Source organism: Babylonia areolata, chromosome 4 (genome assembly GCF_041734735.1).
Source record: "Babylonia areolata isolate BAREFJ2019XMU chromosome 4, ASM4173473v1, whole genome shotgun sequence".
In the NCBI taxonomy this organism is placed as follows: Eukaryota; Metazoa; Mollusca; class Gastropoda; order Neogastropoda; family Buccinidae; genus Babylonia; species Babylonia areolata.
The window spans coordinates 46,478,658-46,495,493 of record NC_134879.1 but is presented as its reverse complement, the minus strand read 5'-3'; the positions used below and the strand labels follow the sequence as shown (position 1 = coordinate 46,495,493).

Below are 16,836 nucleotides of genomic sequence, written 5' to 3'. Positions count from 1 at the left end.
ACACAAACACAGGTTAATCCAGACACTTGATGCAGAGCTTTTTAAAAAAAATTTTTTATAGAGATCTTTTTCTCTCCAGGGTCCATCATTGTGGAACAAATTACCAGAAAATTTGTGTCATTCTGTCTCGCTGAAATATTTTTAAGTCTCCGAAAACATATCTTTTCCAACAGCAGTTGTTTTTTTGTTTGTTTGTTGTTGTTGTTTTTTTTTCCCCTAAATTTTCATGTGATCTGGTTTTGGGTGCATGTTTTGTTGTGGAGAGGCTGTTGCCATGTGTGTGGGGTGGGGTGTTGGTGAGTGTCCGTGCGTTCGTGTGCCTGAGTGTGTGTTGCACGGATGCGTTTTCTGGAGGGCGTCATAGATGGGTGGGTAGTTTCCAATGTTCAGTGGTGTGAGTTTTTCAGGTGCTTCCGTGGGTGGGGGTGGAGGGGACTATTGATGGGGAGGCGGGGAGTGGGGAATGAATTAATGTAAAGCGCTTTGAGCAGTTTTTCTGGAGAAATATGCTATATAAAAGTCCATTATTATTATTATTATAGTTCGCCCTCTTGTACACACATAAATCACCAAACATAACGATGTACAGAAGATCAAATTTATAGATATTTATTACTTTTTAACAACAATGTGCAGAAAGACATTTGAAAAAAAAACAAACAAAAACACACAGCAAAACATTGTAGGATCATACTTGGTCTATTTATTCATTTCTGCAGTTAACTGTATGATCATTCACTGAAGTTTAAACACACACACACACACACACTCATGCATGCTCACACATCCATATCTCTGTTCCTAATTCAGGAAAATCTTACCTCATTATCAAGCAGAACTATGCTTTTACTTTTTTCATCAAACCAAATTTAAACAAAGCACATGATACAGCTGTCCAGTCCTCACAGAATAAATTCATAACTGTGTCAGCTTATAAGTATAATGAATGATTATTACCCACCTCATTTCAAAGCAGCTGTTTCTCCATCCTAAAGTGTGTGGTTTGTTAAGGAATAAAGATGTTGGGTTTCAGGCAGTGCATCAAACAGACTTTTAACATTTGGCAATCATCCCCCCCCCTCCCATCACACAACTGTCTTTTTTTAAAACATAACAATTCTTGTTTTTGCTTTAGTCCTTTATAGGCAGAAGTTGTTTTTTTTCCTCATAATTGAAATAATAAAATCATTAACCTAGTATTAAAGACTACATGATAATTGTACATTATTATCAGAAATTGTTGTGCCACAAAAAAAACCCAACCAACCAAAAATGGAGGTATGATTGAACACACTGTCTGTTTTATGAAGAACATTATTCTAAAATTTATACATTATTTCTGCCAAGTAAATGTGACCACAGAAAAAAAAGAAAAAGAAAAAAAGATTTTCTAGTAATAAATTATAAATGCAAAAAGTTACCATGAAATGGAAAATCATTACACTCAGAACAAATAACACCTTCCACAACATTATGCCACTCATCTGGCTCTAGATTAAGCTTCATACCGATAGATCTGTACACATCACAAATATGTACAATGTCCTCAAAAGTGAGGGTGCAAAAAAAGGCACCGAGAATAGAGAAAATTGATTGAAGGAAGAAACCCCCCAGTGATATCTCAAAAGAAACAGAAACTACGACACAACACACATTTTCCACTTCACAATCAAAACCATGATTCTTTGTTAGTTGGAAGGATACTTAGGTTGATATGAATATGATATGAATAACAGAAAATGGACCAACAGAAAGGAGCCAGCATTGGCATTTTCATTCAATTTTATGAAGAAATACAGTTGAATGGAGAGTGATGCTGGTAAACTGTGCCGTACTGGTACAACCACACCAGCCAATTTTACCTTTGAATGCTTTCAAACTACATGCATTCTTGCATTAGAGAGAACAGCTTTCTACACCAAATGAAAAAGCTCTTCATTGCCCACAAGTGTTTCACTTGATCATCGTACTGGGTTAGTCTTTGGTATCAGAGTGAGTGTAACATTTAATTTCCACTGCCATTCCTCCCTGTTTGCTGCATTCATATTTTCAGGAAGACTGCTTAATGCCCATTCAAAGTATAGCAAGTGCTAAAGAAATTATCTGTCATACGAATTCATTCATGATCAGTCTGTAACATGCACAGAAATCAAGTTTTTCTAGAGCAGAGACTATGAAAAAAACAACAGCTAACAAGACAAAAGTCATACAGAACTCTAAAAGTTGTTTCAAGCTTTGTGGGGTATATTATCAGAAAAGCTTGTGATTTTAACTCTTCCAAATTTTTTGTGCAGTTGGGCTCATTGCTGTCCACTTTCATTTTGGTAGTCCCCAACCTCAGCCAATTTTTCTTTCTTTTCAGCTTTGGAAAGTCGAAGTCAGGTACCCAATTTCTTTACACTAAAATCACATGAACACATGATTTCTCTGGGTCCAATAAATCTGAAACCTGACCTCACTCTGTTTCTGTGATTAAGTGCCAAATAGAGGGCTTGAAAGGTAAAAAAGAAAGAAAAAAGATTTCACCACCATTATCAGATAACAAATGCATACTGATATTCACACGTCTTTGACAAGCAGTCCACAGAAAAAGAAGAGAAAACATACTATTCTCCAAGTTCACGTATTTCAAGAAGTCAACAAACTTTTTAGTTTTTCACTCTTTTCTGTTTGTCTGCATGACTTTTATTATATTTTCTCACCATTCAGTTCTGGTGCTGAAAGCCTACTCAATTTTGTGAACATGTTGCATATGAGTAGAACCACTGTTCTTGGCATAATCTTACACGATGGGCCATTTGCAGGCCAGTCTCTTTCACACTTGTGCACTTGCAGATGTAGCTTTTTGTTGTTGACTTATTCCATTTGTATCAGATTCAGTAATGCCCAGAAATTGTATATTACAGAATTACTCCATCAACATGCAGAAACAAAGAGTTCCTTGATGGCACACCTTGTTGAAATAATACATAGACTACAAAAGTAGACAGACATAAAACATGCAGACACCACACAATGTACAAGTCATAATGTACTTGAATAATTTTTTTCCTGTTTAAATCATATGATATAATTTTGCATGTAAATGCACAAACTAGCAATATAAACTGTAACATGTTACAAAAATCTTAGAAATTCAAGCTCAAACTAAAGCTACTGAGACTGCTGGTTTAATTTCGGGTGGTGCAAAATCTTTATACCTAATTTTCTGCTCAGTTTGTGTGAAAGAGGAGCGTGAATGACCAATGCTTGATTTGAGACAGTTTTCTAATTTCAACATCAGTCTCTTCTCTTCTTTTTTCTTTTTTTTTCTGGCTCTCTAATCATTCAACCCAGTCCTAGTATCAGTGACAGTACTGTGATGCTTCTCCTTTTGTCAAGAATACCACCTAAGCTACATCAAGCTGATGTCTTGTTGAAGACACATTTGAACACTGGCTTACAAGACTTTGCGAGTAAAAAGGTCAGTCTTCACATTCGTAACATTAACAGAAACTTTGCATACCTAGGCAATCATACACTGGTGAGACTTATCTACCAGACTGCTTTGAAAAAATTATAGAAATGTAAATAACATTTGAAAACTATTGCCACTATCCGAAAAGAAAAATGTAACCCACACAGTCCTTTTTATCGATTCTTTTTTAGCTGAACCTGACCTGCTCTGCTGAGGATTGTCAACAACTGGAGTTCACAGCCAGATTCATACTGGTTCATGTGACTAATCTTTAATCTACCAACTGTATTACACAATCACCATATCAGAACATAATTTCTTTAACAAAAATTCTAATAATTCGTATAAAAAAACAAACAACAACAACAAAAAGAAGAAGAAAGGATGGAAGAAACCCAGGAATACCTGCTTTTGTTTAAACAGAGGAAAAAATGTTCATAGCAGTCAAATCACAGATTCAGCTTGCAGCGGTGTAAGAGACAACATTCTAATTTCGGAAACAACACTACAAGCAGATGCATAACATTAGAGCAGTTAGTGTGACATGGCAGTGGCGATATTCAGCATTACTATTTGTTGGTCTTTACTCCCCCAAAGAATCTTGATACTAAGCTTTGATTCTGGGCTTCCAATTCGTCCACTGCTCTCTGAAGTTCTCGTATCTGAGCTTCCTGTACTGCTGTCACCAGGTCTAAGTCCTGAGAAAAAAGACAAAAACTAAAATTAAAAAAACATGGACAGTATACTCATCATCATTGGAAGAGCTCATAATCCTGATTTATGTACTTGCCATTGTAAAACTTCCTTCTTGGGAAAAAAAAAAATCCCAGGGAAGGTGGGGTTGGGCAGTGAGGAAGGGATGGGGTGTTGGTGTCGGGGATTTGACTCTTGACGTGAGAATCGATTTTAGCTACCGTTTTAAAATGAAACTTGGAGCCAAGAGGGTGCACACACACACACACACACACACACAGCACAAGCCCAGATTTGTGGTCTCACAGATGCCCAGATCCCATCCTCCACCAACTCGTGTACATACCCAACCCTCATCCTCCACACACAATGTGTACACACACATGTATGCACACATTACTCACAATGACATGCATAATGTATATGTTGGATACATCTCACAGACACACACAGCATCATTTGGTGAACTTACATGCATCTGCGCACGCGCGCACACACACACATAAATCTCACAAACATATATGGCACCTGTATACATTTGTGAAACTATGCTCACAACCAGCTCCAGCAATCCTCTCTCTCTCACACACCTCATGCATGCACACACACACACACACACACACACACATATACATGTGATATTATGCAGAAGGACAAATGGAGTCCAGACACAATCATCACTAACAATGACATAATGTAAGTGAAATGAATTTGACATGTATACAACATTAATCAGCAAACTTACCCATGCTCATGTGCTGCATGCCCACACATACATATACATAATACATAAATCCCACAATTTATACATATGGCACCCACACACATTTGCACAGCTATACACATACATCTAGCTCCCACAACAACACACACACACACAAACACATGCTAAAGCATACATACACAAAAGTACACACACACACTGACGTATTTCCCATTGTGATCACAAATGTCTCCATCTACCTCCTCTAGGTCATGAGTTTTGCAAGTATACGTTTATTCTTTTGCATGTTACACACCCCATGTATCTGGTATGCAATGATGCACACACATAAATTTTGTGAACCCACACATATTCAGTATCAGGATCACTTTGGTATGATCAATGCCTTTATCTTCTGTTTTTTCCCTGAAAGACAGTTTACAAACTGAAGACAAGATCGTTCCTACTGTGATTAAAAAGGTTTGAACTAGCAACTCACCTGAAGTTTCTGTTTCAAAATCAAAACTTGATGCTTCTCTCTCTCCTCTTTTAATGCTTCTTTCTTGACAGATCGTTGGTACTCCAGTAACAATGTCCCTGCTGCGATCGCAAAGATGATGAATTCTCCCAGCATTTCGGCACCAAGTTCAATGGCCATTTCTTCACTCAGCTTTTCAACGCTCTGTGCCTTTCCCAGTCCCATCAGCCTAAGCCGGAAGTTAACTTCCAGCCAGTGGTACACTGGAGATAAAATTGATAAAAATGTAAGCTTAATCTTAATACACAAATACTACATTAGCATTCAAAAGAATACCTGAGAGCGGATAAACAGCCTTTCTGTTACTTTGAAAATTATTGTGCAAATATGGGTTAAACTGTTGTTCTTGTTGCTTACTGTCCTGCAAATAAAAATGGGAGTTCAGTTAGACAACAGATAATTTAAATGTTAGACCTTTCTATGAATGCAGAAGTTCCTTTGAATCCCCTCTAATAAAGTCACACCCCAACATCTTGCTGGAACCATACTATCTTCTGTTCTGGTCCCATGATTAATGTGCTGGTCATTCTGGCACAAAACTGAGGTGAATCCTGTCATCTTTCTAGTTCTTGTAGTTTCCCCAGCTCTCTCTCTCTCTCTCTGTCTCAGTCTCTCTCTCTCTCACACACACACACTTGCGTGTTTGTTACACCTGCTGTTATCTTTCTTTTAAAGTTTCCAATCTGGTAAGTTTTACACACACACACAAACACACATTCTCACACATTCCTTGTCAATGTGTGACCTTGTACATGGACAAATTAGCTGGACCGGTACTCACGCTGTGCTGGTGGCATACACACATATTTTCTGAAGAAAGGGCTGCTTTTCGCATTTCGTTTAATGTGGTTAGCAAGTGGCTTGCTGATTTGTTTCACGGCTAGGTAGCCAAGTTTCACTATCGGAAAGGCTCCGGCCACCATAGCTTGAACGCGTTTCTCAAGAGTAATGTCCCTTGTTTTGTCCGTGGGGAAGAATCGTCTGCAACTGGAGGATGCCGTCTGCTGTGATTTGTTTGGGTTCAATGAATGGGCAAAACTATTAACCAAAGATCCTTCGCGTGTTCAAGAATTGTCTGTGTGAAAAGAGAAACAATGGAGTGGTTTAGGGCTGTACAGAAACAGCAGAGAACTATTATAATTTTGCATAATTTATGGAACCATTGGTAAACGGCGTGAACATCAGCCTGGCTGCATGGTCGAAGACTTCAGAATCATCTCGACTTATCGATCAAAAAATTGTGTCGGATGTCACCAAATCCTCTTCTCTTGTAGACCAAGCACCAACCAGCACAATGATAAGTAAGTATCATGGTATTTTTGTTGAATAACCTGTTATTGAAAAGATTTTTGCACGGCGGCTGCCAGTCTCACAGCCAACATGCTGATATGGCATCAAACCCGAAATCGACCATCAAAACAAAGTGCCGATCGAGGCACTGATGTCTATTTCTGATGCCAGAAAAATACGAAGCAAACGGTTTGGTTTATGGATGTGGTTTGAACTGCAGACTGTGGTCTTAAAGCACAGTTTTAGTAAGCCAATCATGGTTCGAAAAATAATTGCTGTCTTGGATTGACACCAGCATGTTATTGCATCTTGTAACACGTGCTATACGCTCCTCAGCTTTGATTGATTTTTTTCTTTTTACCCGTGGCCAGAACTGTTTTGGTATTTACGCACAACATATGCATGCATTCAGATGCCGCTCATATGATTAATCTTTTACGTCCAGACGTGTTTAAAGATGCCGTTTTTCATGACTGATTGAACAAATATTCCATTGTTCCATCGATCATCTGAGAGTTCACAGATCTGTCTCTTTGCCTCTATCTCTGTCTCTGTCTGTCTGTCTGTCTCTCTCTCGTATGTGTTTATCGTTATTATGATTAAATTCAAGTTGATGTGTTCAACATGATTTTATTTGTATCAAGTTTTATTTTGGTGGTGTGCAATATCAGGCAGTGATTCAGTTGTGTTTTCTGGTATCTACTGAACGCCGATGTACCGTAAGTCTGCGATCAATGTTTATTTGGTGTTTTTAGATGTCACAGTTTCAAGTCAGGTCTCTTCACATCAACTTGATTTGGCGATCAGCCGATTTTCGCTCATTCTCCTGAATTTCAGTGATCGTGTGTAGAAGGTAAAAAGGCTGACTTATACATGGCAGACCACTGGCAGGGAAGCCTACCATCACGAATAAGTTCAAATTACGTTGGCTTTGTATCATATACTATATATGATACATACATTCCTATATAACTATATATAGCCATGGAAACGCCAGTCTGTGAGTTGGACCTGCTGATGAGGGTTTGGTTTTGATAATTAAAAAACAACAACAAAACAACGACAACCTCTTTCATCCAGTATAAGATATCAAGAAATGTCTTTTCTCTCTCTCTCTCTCTCTTTTTTTTTTTTAATTTTTTTTTTACAAGACAGCTCATGTATTCACAGCATACGATCTTTTCATATGTTCAGAACAAAAAACAAAAACAAACAAACAACAACAACAAACAAACAAAACAAAACAAAACAAAACGAGGAATGGACTCTACTGCCCTACTGGTACGTCACGAGATCTCTCGGCTAACACAAATGCACCTGGCAAAGAATCTTCCTCTTCAGGGTCATTTTGATTCGGGCGTGTTCCATTTCGCTTTATATATATATATATATATATATATAAAATTTGAAACCTTAATATGTATGTCTACACTGTTGTAAGGTTGTTTATTATGAGGGGAAATTCTCTGTTTCGTACATCGTCCGTTTTCAGTTTACATGATTCTATAATCGATTTAGTGCAGGTTCAAAACGTGTTTTATGGGCGGTTTTCAATTAATCACAATAATTTCACAGTAATCACAATATCCTTTAATTTTTTTTATTTTAATTTTTATTATTATTAATTTTTTTTTTAAATACTTTTTTTTACTGATCGGATGTTCACACAACTTGATATCTTGCTCAACAATGCATAAAAGAAAAGAAACCGTGGCGAACTGAAGGATTCTTAAAATGAAGAATCAAAATATATTATCCTTTATTCATAAGGTATTTAAAATAGTAGTCATCAAAGCTAAGTCTGACTGGTTTAAATCGCGTATCCTTACTGTAGTTCGAAAATGAATTAGTTTGTCAGTTTTTGCACCGTTTACTGGCTTTCTGGGTTTCACTGAACTTTACGACGGGCGCAATAGCCGAGTGGTTAAAACGTTGGACTGTCAATCTGAGGGTCCCGGGTTCGAATCACGGTGACGACGCCTGGTGGGTAAAGGGTGGAGATTTTTACGATCTCCCAGGTCAACATATGTGCAGACCTGCTAGTGCCTGAACCCCCTTCGTGTGTATATGCAAGCAGAAGATCAAATACGCACGTTAAAGATCCTGTAATCCATGTCAGCGTTCGGTGGGTTATGGAAACAAGAACATACCCAGCATGCACACCCCCGAAAACGGAGTATGGCTGCCTACATGGCGGGGTAAAAACTGTCATACACGTAAAAGCCCACTCGTGTGCATACGAGTGAACGCAGAAGAAGAAGACTGAACTTTACTAGCCAACAGTACACGGGTAACTTGTGCGTTTTTTGTTTTTGATTTTGTTTTGTTTTTTTGTTTTGTTGTTGTTGTTGTTTGTTTTTTGTCACAGTGTGTGTGTGTGTGCTTGTGTGTGCGTGGGAGGGAGGGAGAGAGAGAGAGAGAGAGAGAGAGAGAGAGAGAGAGAGAGAGAGAGAGAGAGGACAAAATTTAATGTTTCATTGACTTAAGCCTTGCTCATATCAGGGGAGGGGGGAACGGGGAAATCAAAAGCACCAAAACATATGTAAAATGTTCTTCCACACTCTCCGACGGATACACACACACGCGCACACTCTGAGACGTTCACAAAATGGATATGAGAGAGAGAGACAGAGAGAGAGAGAGAGAGAGAGAGAGAGAGAGAGAGAGAGAGAGAGAGAGAGAGAGAGAGAGAGAGAGACAGAGAGAGAGAGAGAGAGAGAGAGAGAGAGAGAGCGTTCCTTCTGAGCATCCCTCTTAATTATTATGAAAATCTCCCTTTCTATCTGCCTGTCTCTCCGGCTCGATGTGTGTGTGTGTGTGTGTGTGTGTGTGTGTGTGTGTGTGTGTGTGTGCGCGCGCGCGTGCGTGCGTGCGTTCGTGCGTGCGTGTTGATATCGTTGAACTGTTCAGTCCGTCTAGTTTTGTTTTCTGGATGCGCAGAAACACAAGTCCAAAACGCCGAACATGCGCATGCTTACGCATTGACATTCGCTTAAACACACACACACACACACACACACACACACAGGGGCATACACAACACACACACACACTCTCTCTCTCTCTCTCTCTCTCTCTCTCTCTCTCTCTCTCTCTCTCTCTCTCTTACGAGTATTCCTTTTAGATTCTGTACAAACCCTAGTTTGTTTCGTAGAATGACTTTACTATTGATTGCCTTGAATCCTTCCCACACCGTACTATATGCCTATTTGGTTTCGAGGAAGAGTATAGTATATAACTGAGTTACAACTGAAAACCGAGCAATTACACCACATCAAAAAAAACAACAAAAAAACACAAAAAAACCCCAAACAAGTCTGGCTGTCCTGTCACTTACAGCTTAGCAGTGGGAAGCAGCAGGAACAAATCGATGAGCACCACAGCAGAAGTCAATCTAACCGGCGGTAGGAAAACCAATTTAGCAAATCAAATTAGCGAGCTGACAGGAGGCATGGACCAGCTAATCTGTCTCGTGCTGGCCGGCCCTGCCATGTTCACTGTTGTGAATATTTTCGTCAGTGCTTCGGGGATGGACTGCTATATTTGAGTATACCAATATATATGGCTGTGAATATGCATAGAGATGTTGACAAGTTTATGCATGCACGTTGCTCGTGTTAAAGCCTTTGTGAATACACGGACTGCTGTACTTGGATATATTCGATATGAAATGTATAGAGATGGTATGTTTGGGTGTACCGTGGTTAATATGGATAGAAAGGGAGACAGGTGAAAAAGAAATATCTGTGGTGTGTGTGTGTGTGTGTGTATTTTGTATTTGTATTTCTTTTTATCACAACAGATTTCTTTGTGTGAAATTCGGGCTGCTCTCCCCAGGGAGAGCGCGTCGCTACACTACAGCGCCACCCATTTTTTTGTATTTTTTCCTGCATGCAGTTTTATTTGTTTTTCCTATCGATGTGGATTTTTCTACAGAATTTTGCCAGGAACAACCCTTTTGTTGCCGTGGGTTCTTTTACGTGCGCTAAGTGCATGCTGCACACGGGACCTCGGTTTATCGTCTCATCCGAATGACTAGCGTCCAGACCACCATTCAAGGTCTAGTGGAGGGGGAGAAAATATCGGCGGCTGAACCGTGATTCGAACCAGCGCGCTCAGATTCTCTCGCTTCCTAGGCGGACGCGTTACCTCTAGGCCATCACTCCACTTTGTGTGTGTGTGATGGGTATAATCATATACAGACCTGTGATGGCATCCACTGATAACCAGGTAAACCTTTTGCAGATGTAATATCAGGTGGTGGCATGGATCGCATTGCGTGATGGTGCTCTAGATCTATTTCAGTTGATCGTGTGTGAAATAGATTTCGTCCACTCCTGTGATTTTCTACAAATTTTTTTCCTTATGGGCACTCAGATTAATTCCGAACTGCAGCACCGATGCTTTATTTTGGCCTTTTACTATTGTTATAAGAAAAAAAAAAGATCTTCTTTATTGAATGAAGTTGCACATATCCTGTTCAGTGAACTATGTCGCTGAAGCAGTTTCATCGATAGCAGATATCCTCATTGTTACACGTAATTAGTTGTTTTTGGCAAGAAACAACAGTTCTAAGGCACTGATGATCATTGATAAAATTCTGCGACGATTTTTACGCGTAACTTCAGGATTTAGACAGACAGACAGAGAGAGAGAGAGAGAGAGAGAGAGAGAGAGAGAGAGAGAGAGAGAGAGAGAGAGAGAGAGTTTATCAGTTAATTGTAAGAAACGGAATCAGACTTGACTCGAGGCCGTTTAACCGGCATAAACGTGCGATACAATTAATACAAAGGCCCAAGGAAAAAAAAGAAAGAAAGAAAGAAAGAAAAAAAAAGAAAAGAAAAAGACATTTGAGTACAGTGAACTGTGGGTTCATAGTTCAAAGGCTATTGAATAATTGTACCTGTTCACGAGTATTCTTTCAGTGTTGCTGAAATACCAATTTCGGAAGAAGGTGAACTGTTTATTTTCGGTTTTTATAACTCGAGTAAAATCTGCCGCTTGTTTCTCGTAAATTCGCGCAAATGATAACGCCAGCACATAAGGTTTTTGTGCCCTTTCGCCTTCTTTGTATCATTTTCTCTGGTGACTGTGATGCTGCTGAACATTTGTCTGAATTTGATTAAAATTTCAATATTGAACATGTGTCCTTTGAAAGGTGACGACTGTGGCTTGTAAGGGAGACAGGTTACACAACACTCCATCCATTCGTGTGATGTTCTAAAGTGTGGTTATTTCCCTTGAGATATGTGCACGAATTCATCACCCTGGACTGTTCGCTGTGGAGGGTTTTTTTTTAGGTATTGATTTCGTTGAGGATAAAGTAGGTTGTAATTATCATGTTTGTTGCTGCTGCTACCGAAATCCAGACAATGCGTTTTCGCCTCATACACAGACAGGCAATAAATATATAGATAAATAAACGCTGACGCTTCAAATTGTCATTTGGACAAGCCGTCTTTGGTGGTAGCTGCCAGAATTCCACCCACTGAAATCTGTCGAAACGAGCACACACACACACACACACACACACACACACACACACACACACAACACACTCGCCCGCGCGTGCACACATACAAACACACACATAAACACACACAGACCCATAAACAACACACACACACACACACACACACACAGCACACACACACACACCTACACACACAACTGCACACACATACACAAAACACACACGCACACACACAGCCGGGGCACACACACAGCCGGGGCACACACACACACACGCACACACGCACGCACGCACACACACACACATACATACACGCGCGCGCGCGCCCGCGCGTACAATGCGCGCACAACTATTTAATATTGATCAAAAGACAGTATTTGTATGGTCTTTCTCACGCATGGTGCAAACCAGACAGAAAAAAAATGCACCAGTTTCAGTCAGGTTGTTCTTTTTTGTATCCCTCAAAGAAGCAACAAATGCTCGGCTATTGTTATGCTTCGGAATGGATCGATTCGCATCGCACTACACTGCGATTGTATCTATTCGTATCTCTTATTCTCTCATGTCTCAACTTCGATCCTCCCTCCATCCACAGACACTAATATCTCTTATCTAGGGATTTCTAGTGTCTCTGCTCCATCTCTCCTCATCCTTTCTCTCTGTCTCTCAATAATCTGCCTGTGGTCTCCCTTTGTCCCTATCCATGTCTCTTTGTCTGAGTCTGTTTGTCTCTGAGTCATCGTCTCTCTCACCCTCCTCAGCGTCGCCTTCTCTCATTCTGTTTGTTTGTCGTCTGTCTTTTTCTATCTTTCTCTCCACCCCTCTCTCTGTGTCTATGCCTGTCACTGTCGGTCTCTGCCTGTCTGTCTGCCTGTCTATCTTTCTGTCTGTCTGCCTGTCTCTCTCTCTGTCTCTTTCTGCGACCCCCCCACCCCTTTTCATTTTTTCTCTCTGTGAGTCAAATCGTCTTCCGTGCCATCTTCGCCTCGCCTCCTCTCCCTATCTCCCTTTGTCTCTCTCTCTCTCTGTTATTTTCTCCGTCTCCCGGTCTCTGCCTGCTCAAGTTGTCTGACTGTCTCTGAATGGATAAGCTAATAATGCTAGTCTATCAGAATTCGTTAAAGGCTCTCAATGATAAACGATGTCCAAAATATTCCTCAGATGCAAGGTGGTGTGCCGTAACCAAGGTTTACGACATCACATGTGTGTAGTGATAACGCTGTTGGTTTGAACCTTTTTGTCAGTGTATGCAGGTGTTTCCAGAAGTTTAATGATAGATTGAAACCACATACACAAGAACAGCAGTAGCAACAACATTAAAAAGAATTAAAAATTTTCATTTTTTTTTACATAACAGACATACATGCCTTTTTATTCTTTCTTTAAAATTTTTTTATTTTATTGAAGGTACAAACACTGATGATATATAAAAGTACATACATACATACATACATATACATAGATAGGTATACTTATAAAATGAAACAACAACAAGAAATGAGAAGACCCCCCTCCCTCCCAGAAAGTCTGTAGATATTATAGAAGGGACACAATAGTTCATGTGCTGGAGAAAGGGAAGGGCCCACATCATGAGAAGGATAGCAACAGCAACAATAACACCTTTAAAAACACTTCTTTCTATTCCATCAAGAAGCTTATATTGTCAGTTTTTTCGAACGAACATTCATTAGTTCATTTGCGCAAATGTCTTGAGTTTGAACATTTAATTTCTACGCTGTTACGAGCACTGGCACGTGGCCTGTTAAAGAAAACGCATTAGAGGTACCACACATCATGAATAGCGCTCGAAAAACACATTACTCCTATGAAAAATAAACAACTTGTGTGTGTGTGTGTGTGTGTGTGTGTGTGTGTGTGTGTGTGTGTTTCTCTCCTCTCATTCTCTCCCCCCCCCACCCCCGCTCCTCACCCACTGATTATCCTCATTAATAATCTCTTCTTACTTTTTCCACCGCCTTTCGCTCGCTCCTCACACCCCTTTACCTCACTTCTTTCCCTCACTCCTTCCCTCCCTTAAAAAAAACACAAACCCAACGTCTCCTATGCTGACCGATCAGCAGACACACTGAATCCGTCAGCAGCCAGTGGGTTGAAACAGCTGGATCAATGCAAGAGGTCTCAGCTCATGGTCAGTGGTCCATGACGTGGCCTATGTTCGGAGAGGCCTGTTTTGCCGTTACTGCTTAGAAACGTGTTTGAACACCTGATCCTTTTTTCTTTTGTCTTCTCTCTCTCTCTCTCTCTCTCTCTCTCTCTCTCTCTCTCTCTCTCTATCTGGCGGTAGACTATGGAAGACCCGCCGAGGATGGAGGCAATTTATGAATGAAAACAAGTGCACGGTTGTATAAATATCCACCCCAAAACTTATGCACACGCGCTACACACATACAAGCAGACACAGACACACACACAGACACACACAGACATACAGACACACAGACAGACACACAGACAGAGACACACAGACACAGACACAGACACACACACACACACACACACACAGAGCGCTTCGTGTCAAGTGGTCACTGCGTCCTCATCGGTTCAGAGTGGGCTTCAGTTAATTAAAACGATAATGAAACTCCCAACAGTGAACCCGCCTGGAGGTGGAAACCACGATGAATATATTTAGGATGTCACAAAGGTTAAGGGTCGCTGACTGATTTAAGAGATCATTGACAAATATCGCCACGTCGCAATCTAAATAATCAACAGAAAGAGTACACCTGCCCCTTTGCTTCTTAGAGTTGCACAATATCACGCCAATAGTGCTTATATATATATATATATATATATATATATATATATATATATATCTATCTGTGTGTGTGCGTGTGTGTGTGTGTGTGTGTGTGTGTGTGTGTAAGGTGCAGAAAAATAGCAAGGACGCTTCTTGCTTTGTTTCTCATTATTTGCATATGTGTTAGCTGTTTGGAAGCGCTGAGCAACAAGGCTTGCTTGATGTTGTCTACCATTGAGTTATCAACTATCGGCTTTTTGTTTATATTTATGATTCAATGGACCAGGTCACATTTACTTATATCTCGTTTAGTGGTTACTTTAGTGCGCGCACACACACACACACACACACACACACTTTATTGTCAGTTATGATAAAGAATATAATTCTAAAAAAAACTCTGTGCACATACTGTAACGAAATAGGATTATAAAATAAGACTGATGGTTATAAAATGTTATAATCAGTGAAATAAAAGATTAATGTTTATAAAGTATAATTACAAAATAAGATTAAAAAAAAATTAAAATACAATAAAATAAGGTTAATGTTATGAAATACGTTTATAAACAAAATAAGATTAATGAAGCGGAGGTTGCTCTTAGATCAAAATTAGAGCTTGTTTCTCTTATGTTACAGCTTCATGAAGAGGCCCATTAGGGCGAAAAATTGCTGAACGTTTATACATACATACAATATATGTATGTATGTATGTATGTATATGCAGGAGCATAAATCGAGTGATGAAAACAATCCATACAAACAGACCGAATGGTGCGATAATATCGTGACCCAGGGACTTAATAAACATGCAAGGAAAGAACGCTGATAGGTCGATGGTCAGAATATATACCATCAAGCTAACAATACCCCGACAGCTATCAGCGTTAACGTGGAGACATTGCCCGTCTCCAGAGAACCTAAACGGCAGTCCAAGTAGTCCGAAGGTTCGTTGGCAAGAACACCTCTTGTGACCCCGGAGGCCAAGACCAGGCTGGGTGACTGTCTTCATACTTGTCACACTTTAGACCTGTGAACACACGATGTGCAGGTCGGGTCTGCTTTTAACATGCCTCTCATTTGCCTCTCACAGCAACCTGTTCGTTGTGTATCATTGCTGTTTCTTGCCTCGACAGACTGCTTTTGTTCAGGTCTAAATTCGGGTTCTTTTTCTTATTGGACAGCCGGCGGCGTCGCCACAGGCGATAATATTCACAGTCGTATATAAGTGGTTTTTTTAGTGTGTAGATAGGGTTTTGCTAATGATAGTGCTTTTTTGTGTGGTGGCATTTTACGTGTGAACATTTTCCGAAACACAGGCTTTGACACACAACTAACAGACCTGGAGGAACCTGGCGAACAGTTCTTCTGTGCGGCGCCTCAATAACTTCACAAAGTTGATGGAGAACAAGAAGAAGTAGAAGCGTATGCTACGCTCATACCTTTTGTGTTTATGGCCTCAGTCGAAAGTATAACGCTCCAGAACAACACGGAATGTGAAATATTCAGAATTTAGATGAATAAGGAAGGTTGGGGGAGGGTATGAGATAAGGAGAGAAGGGTTGTGAATTGGAGAAAAGGTCAACATTTCTTTCTGGTCGAAAGATCGATTCTTGAAGCGTATGCAGAGTTGTGTGTGTGTGTGTGTGTGTGTGTGTGTGTGTGTGTGTAGCAGCTGCTACAGCCATTAAGTCACCACTCCACTGTCCGTCACTTTGTGTGCGCAGGCACGCTGCCACCATTTTGATCGAATGAAACTGTCATACACTTCGGTTATTTTGATTGCCATACCCTTCGTAGTGCATTGAGCACCGTGCGTGTGTTATTTAGTCCCTTTACTGATACTAAGTCACGTTTGTAAACTCCTGCTAAGAGTAGGTGTTTGCTTCTTTTCTGGACTGAATTGTTGAATACACGTATACGT

At 40.1% G+C, this 16,836-nt stretch overlaps 2 protein-coding genes across 2 annotated transcripts in view; one reads left to right on the top strand and one right to left on the bottom strand.

The window, feature by feature from the left end:
• Window positions 1–600: 600 nt before the first annotated feature.
• LOC143281231 (optic atrophy 3 protein homolog) lies at window positions 601–6,323 on the bottom strand. Its single transcript, XM_076586328.1, has 3 exons — window positions 6,173–6,323; window positions 5,353–5,594; window positions 601–4,155 (listed from the first exon to the last, which is right to left on the bottom strand). Exons 1-3 carry the CDS (start codon window positions 6,312–6,314, stop codon window positions 4,027–4,029), a joined length of 513 nt encoding a protein of 170 aa, XP_076442443.1. The 5' UTR covers window positions 6,315–6,323; the 3' UTR covers window positions 601–4,026.
• Window positions 6,324–6,558: 235 nt separating this feature from the next.
• LOC143281230 (synaptotagmin-14-like) overlaps window positions 6,559–16,836 on the top strand; it is a 183,482-nt gene continuing 173,204 nt past the window's right edge. Inside the window, exon 1 of the mRNA XM_076586324.1 lies at window positions 6,559–6,692. Within this exon, the coding sequence (XP_076442439.1) occupies window positions 6,686–6,692 (7 nt within the window). The 5' untranslated portion in view covers window positions 6,559–6,685. The remainder of the gene's footprint in view (window positions 6,693–16,836) is intronic.

Excerpts from the sequence above, each read along its gene's own strand:
- LOC143281231 (XM_076586328.1), bottom strand. The coding sequence starts at position 6,314 with ATGGTGGCCGGAGCCTTTCCGATAGTGAAACTTGGCTACCTAGCCGTG. Across the intron at positions 5,595-6,172 it reads GTGTATGCCACCAGCACAGC|TGTACCACTGGCTGGAAGTT; the intron begins GTGAGTACCGGT and ends TTTTATCTCCAG. Across the intron at positions 4,156-5,352 it reads TTTTGAAACAGAAACTTCAG|GACTTAGACCTGGTGACAGC; the intron begins GTGAGTTGCTAG and ends CTTTTTTCTCAG.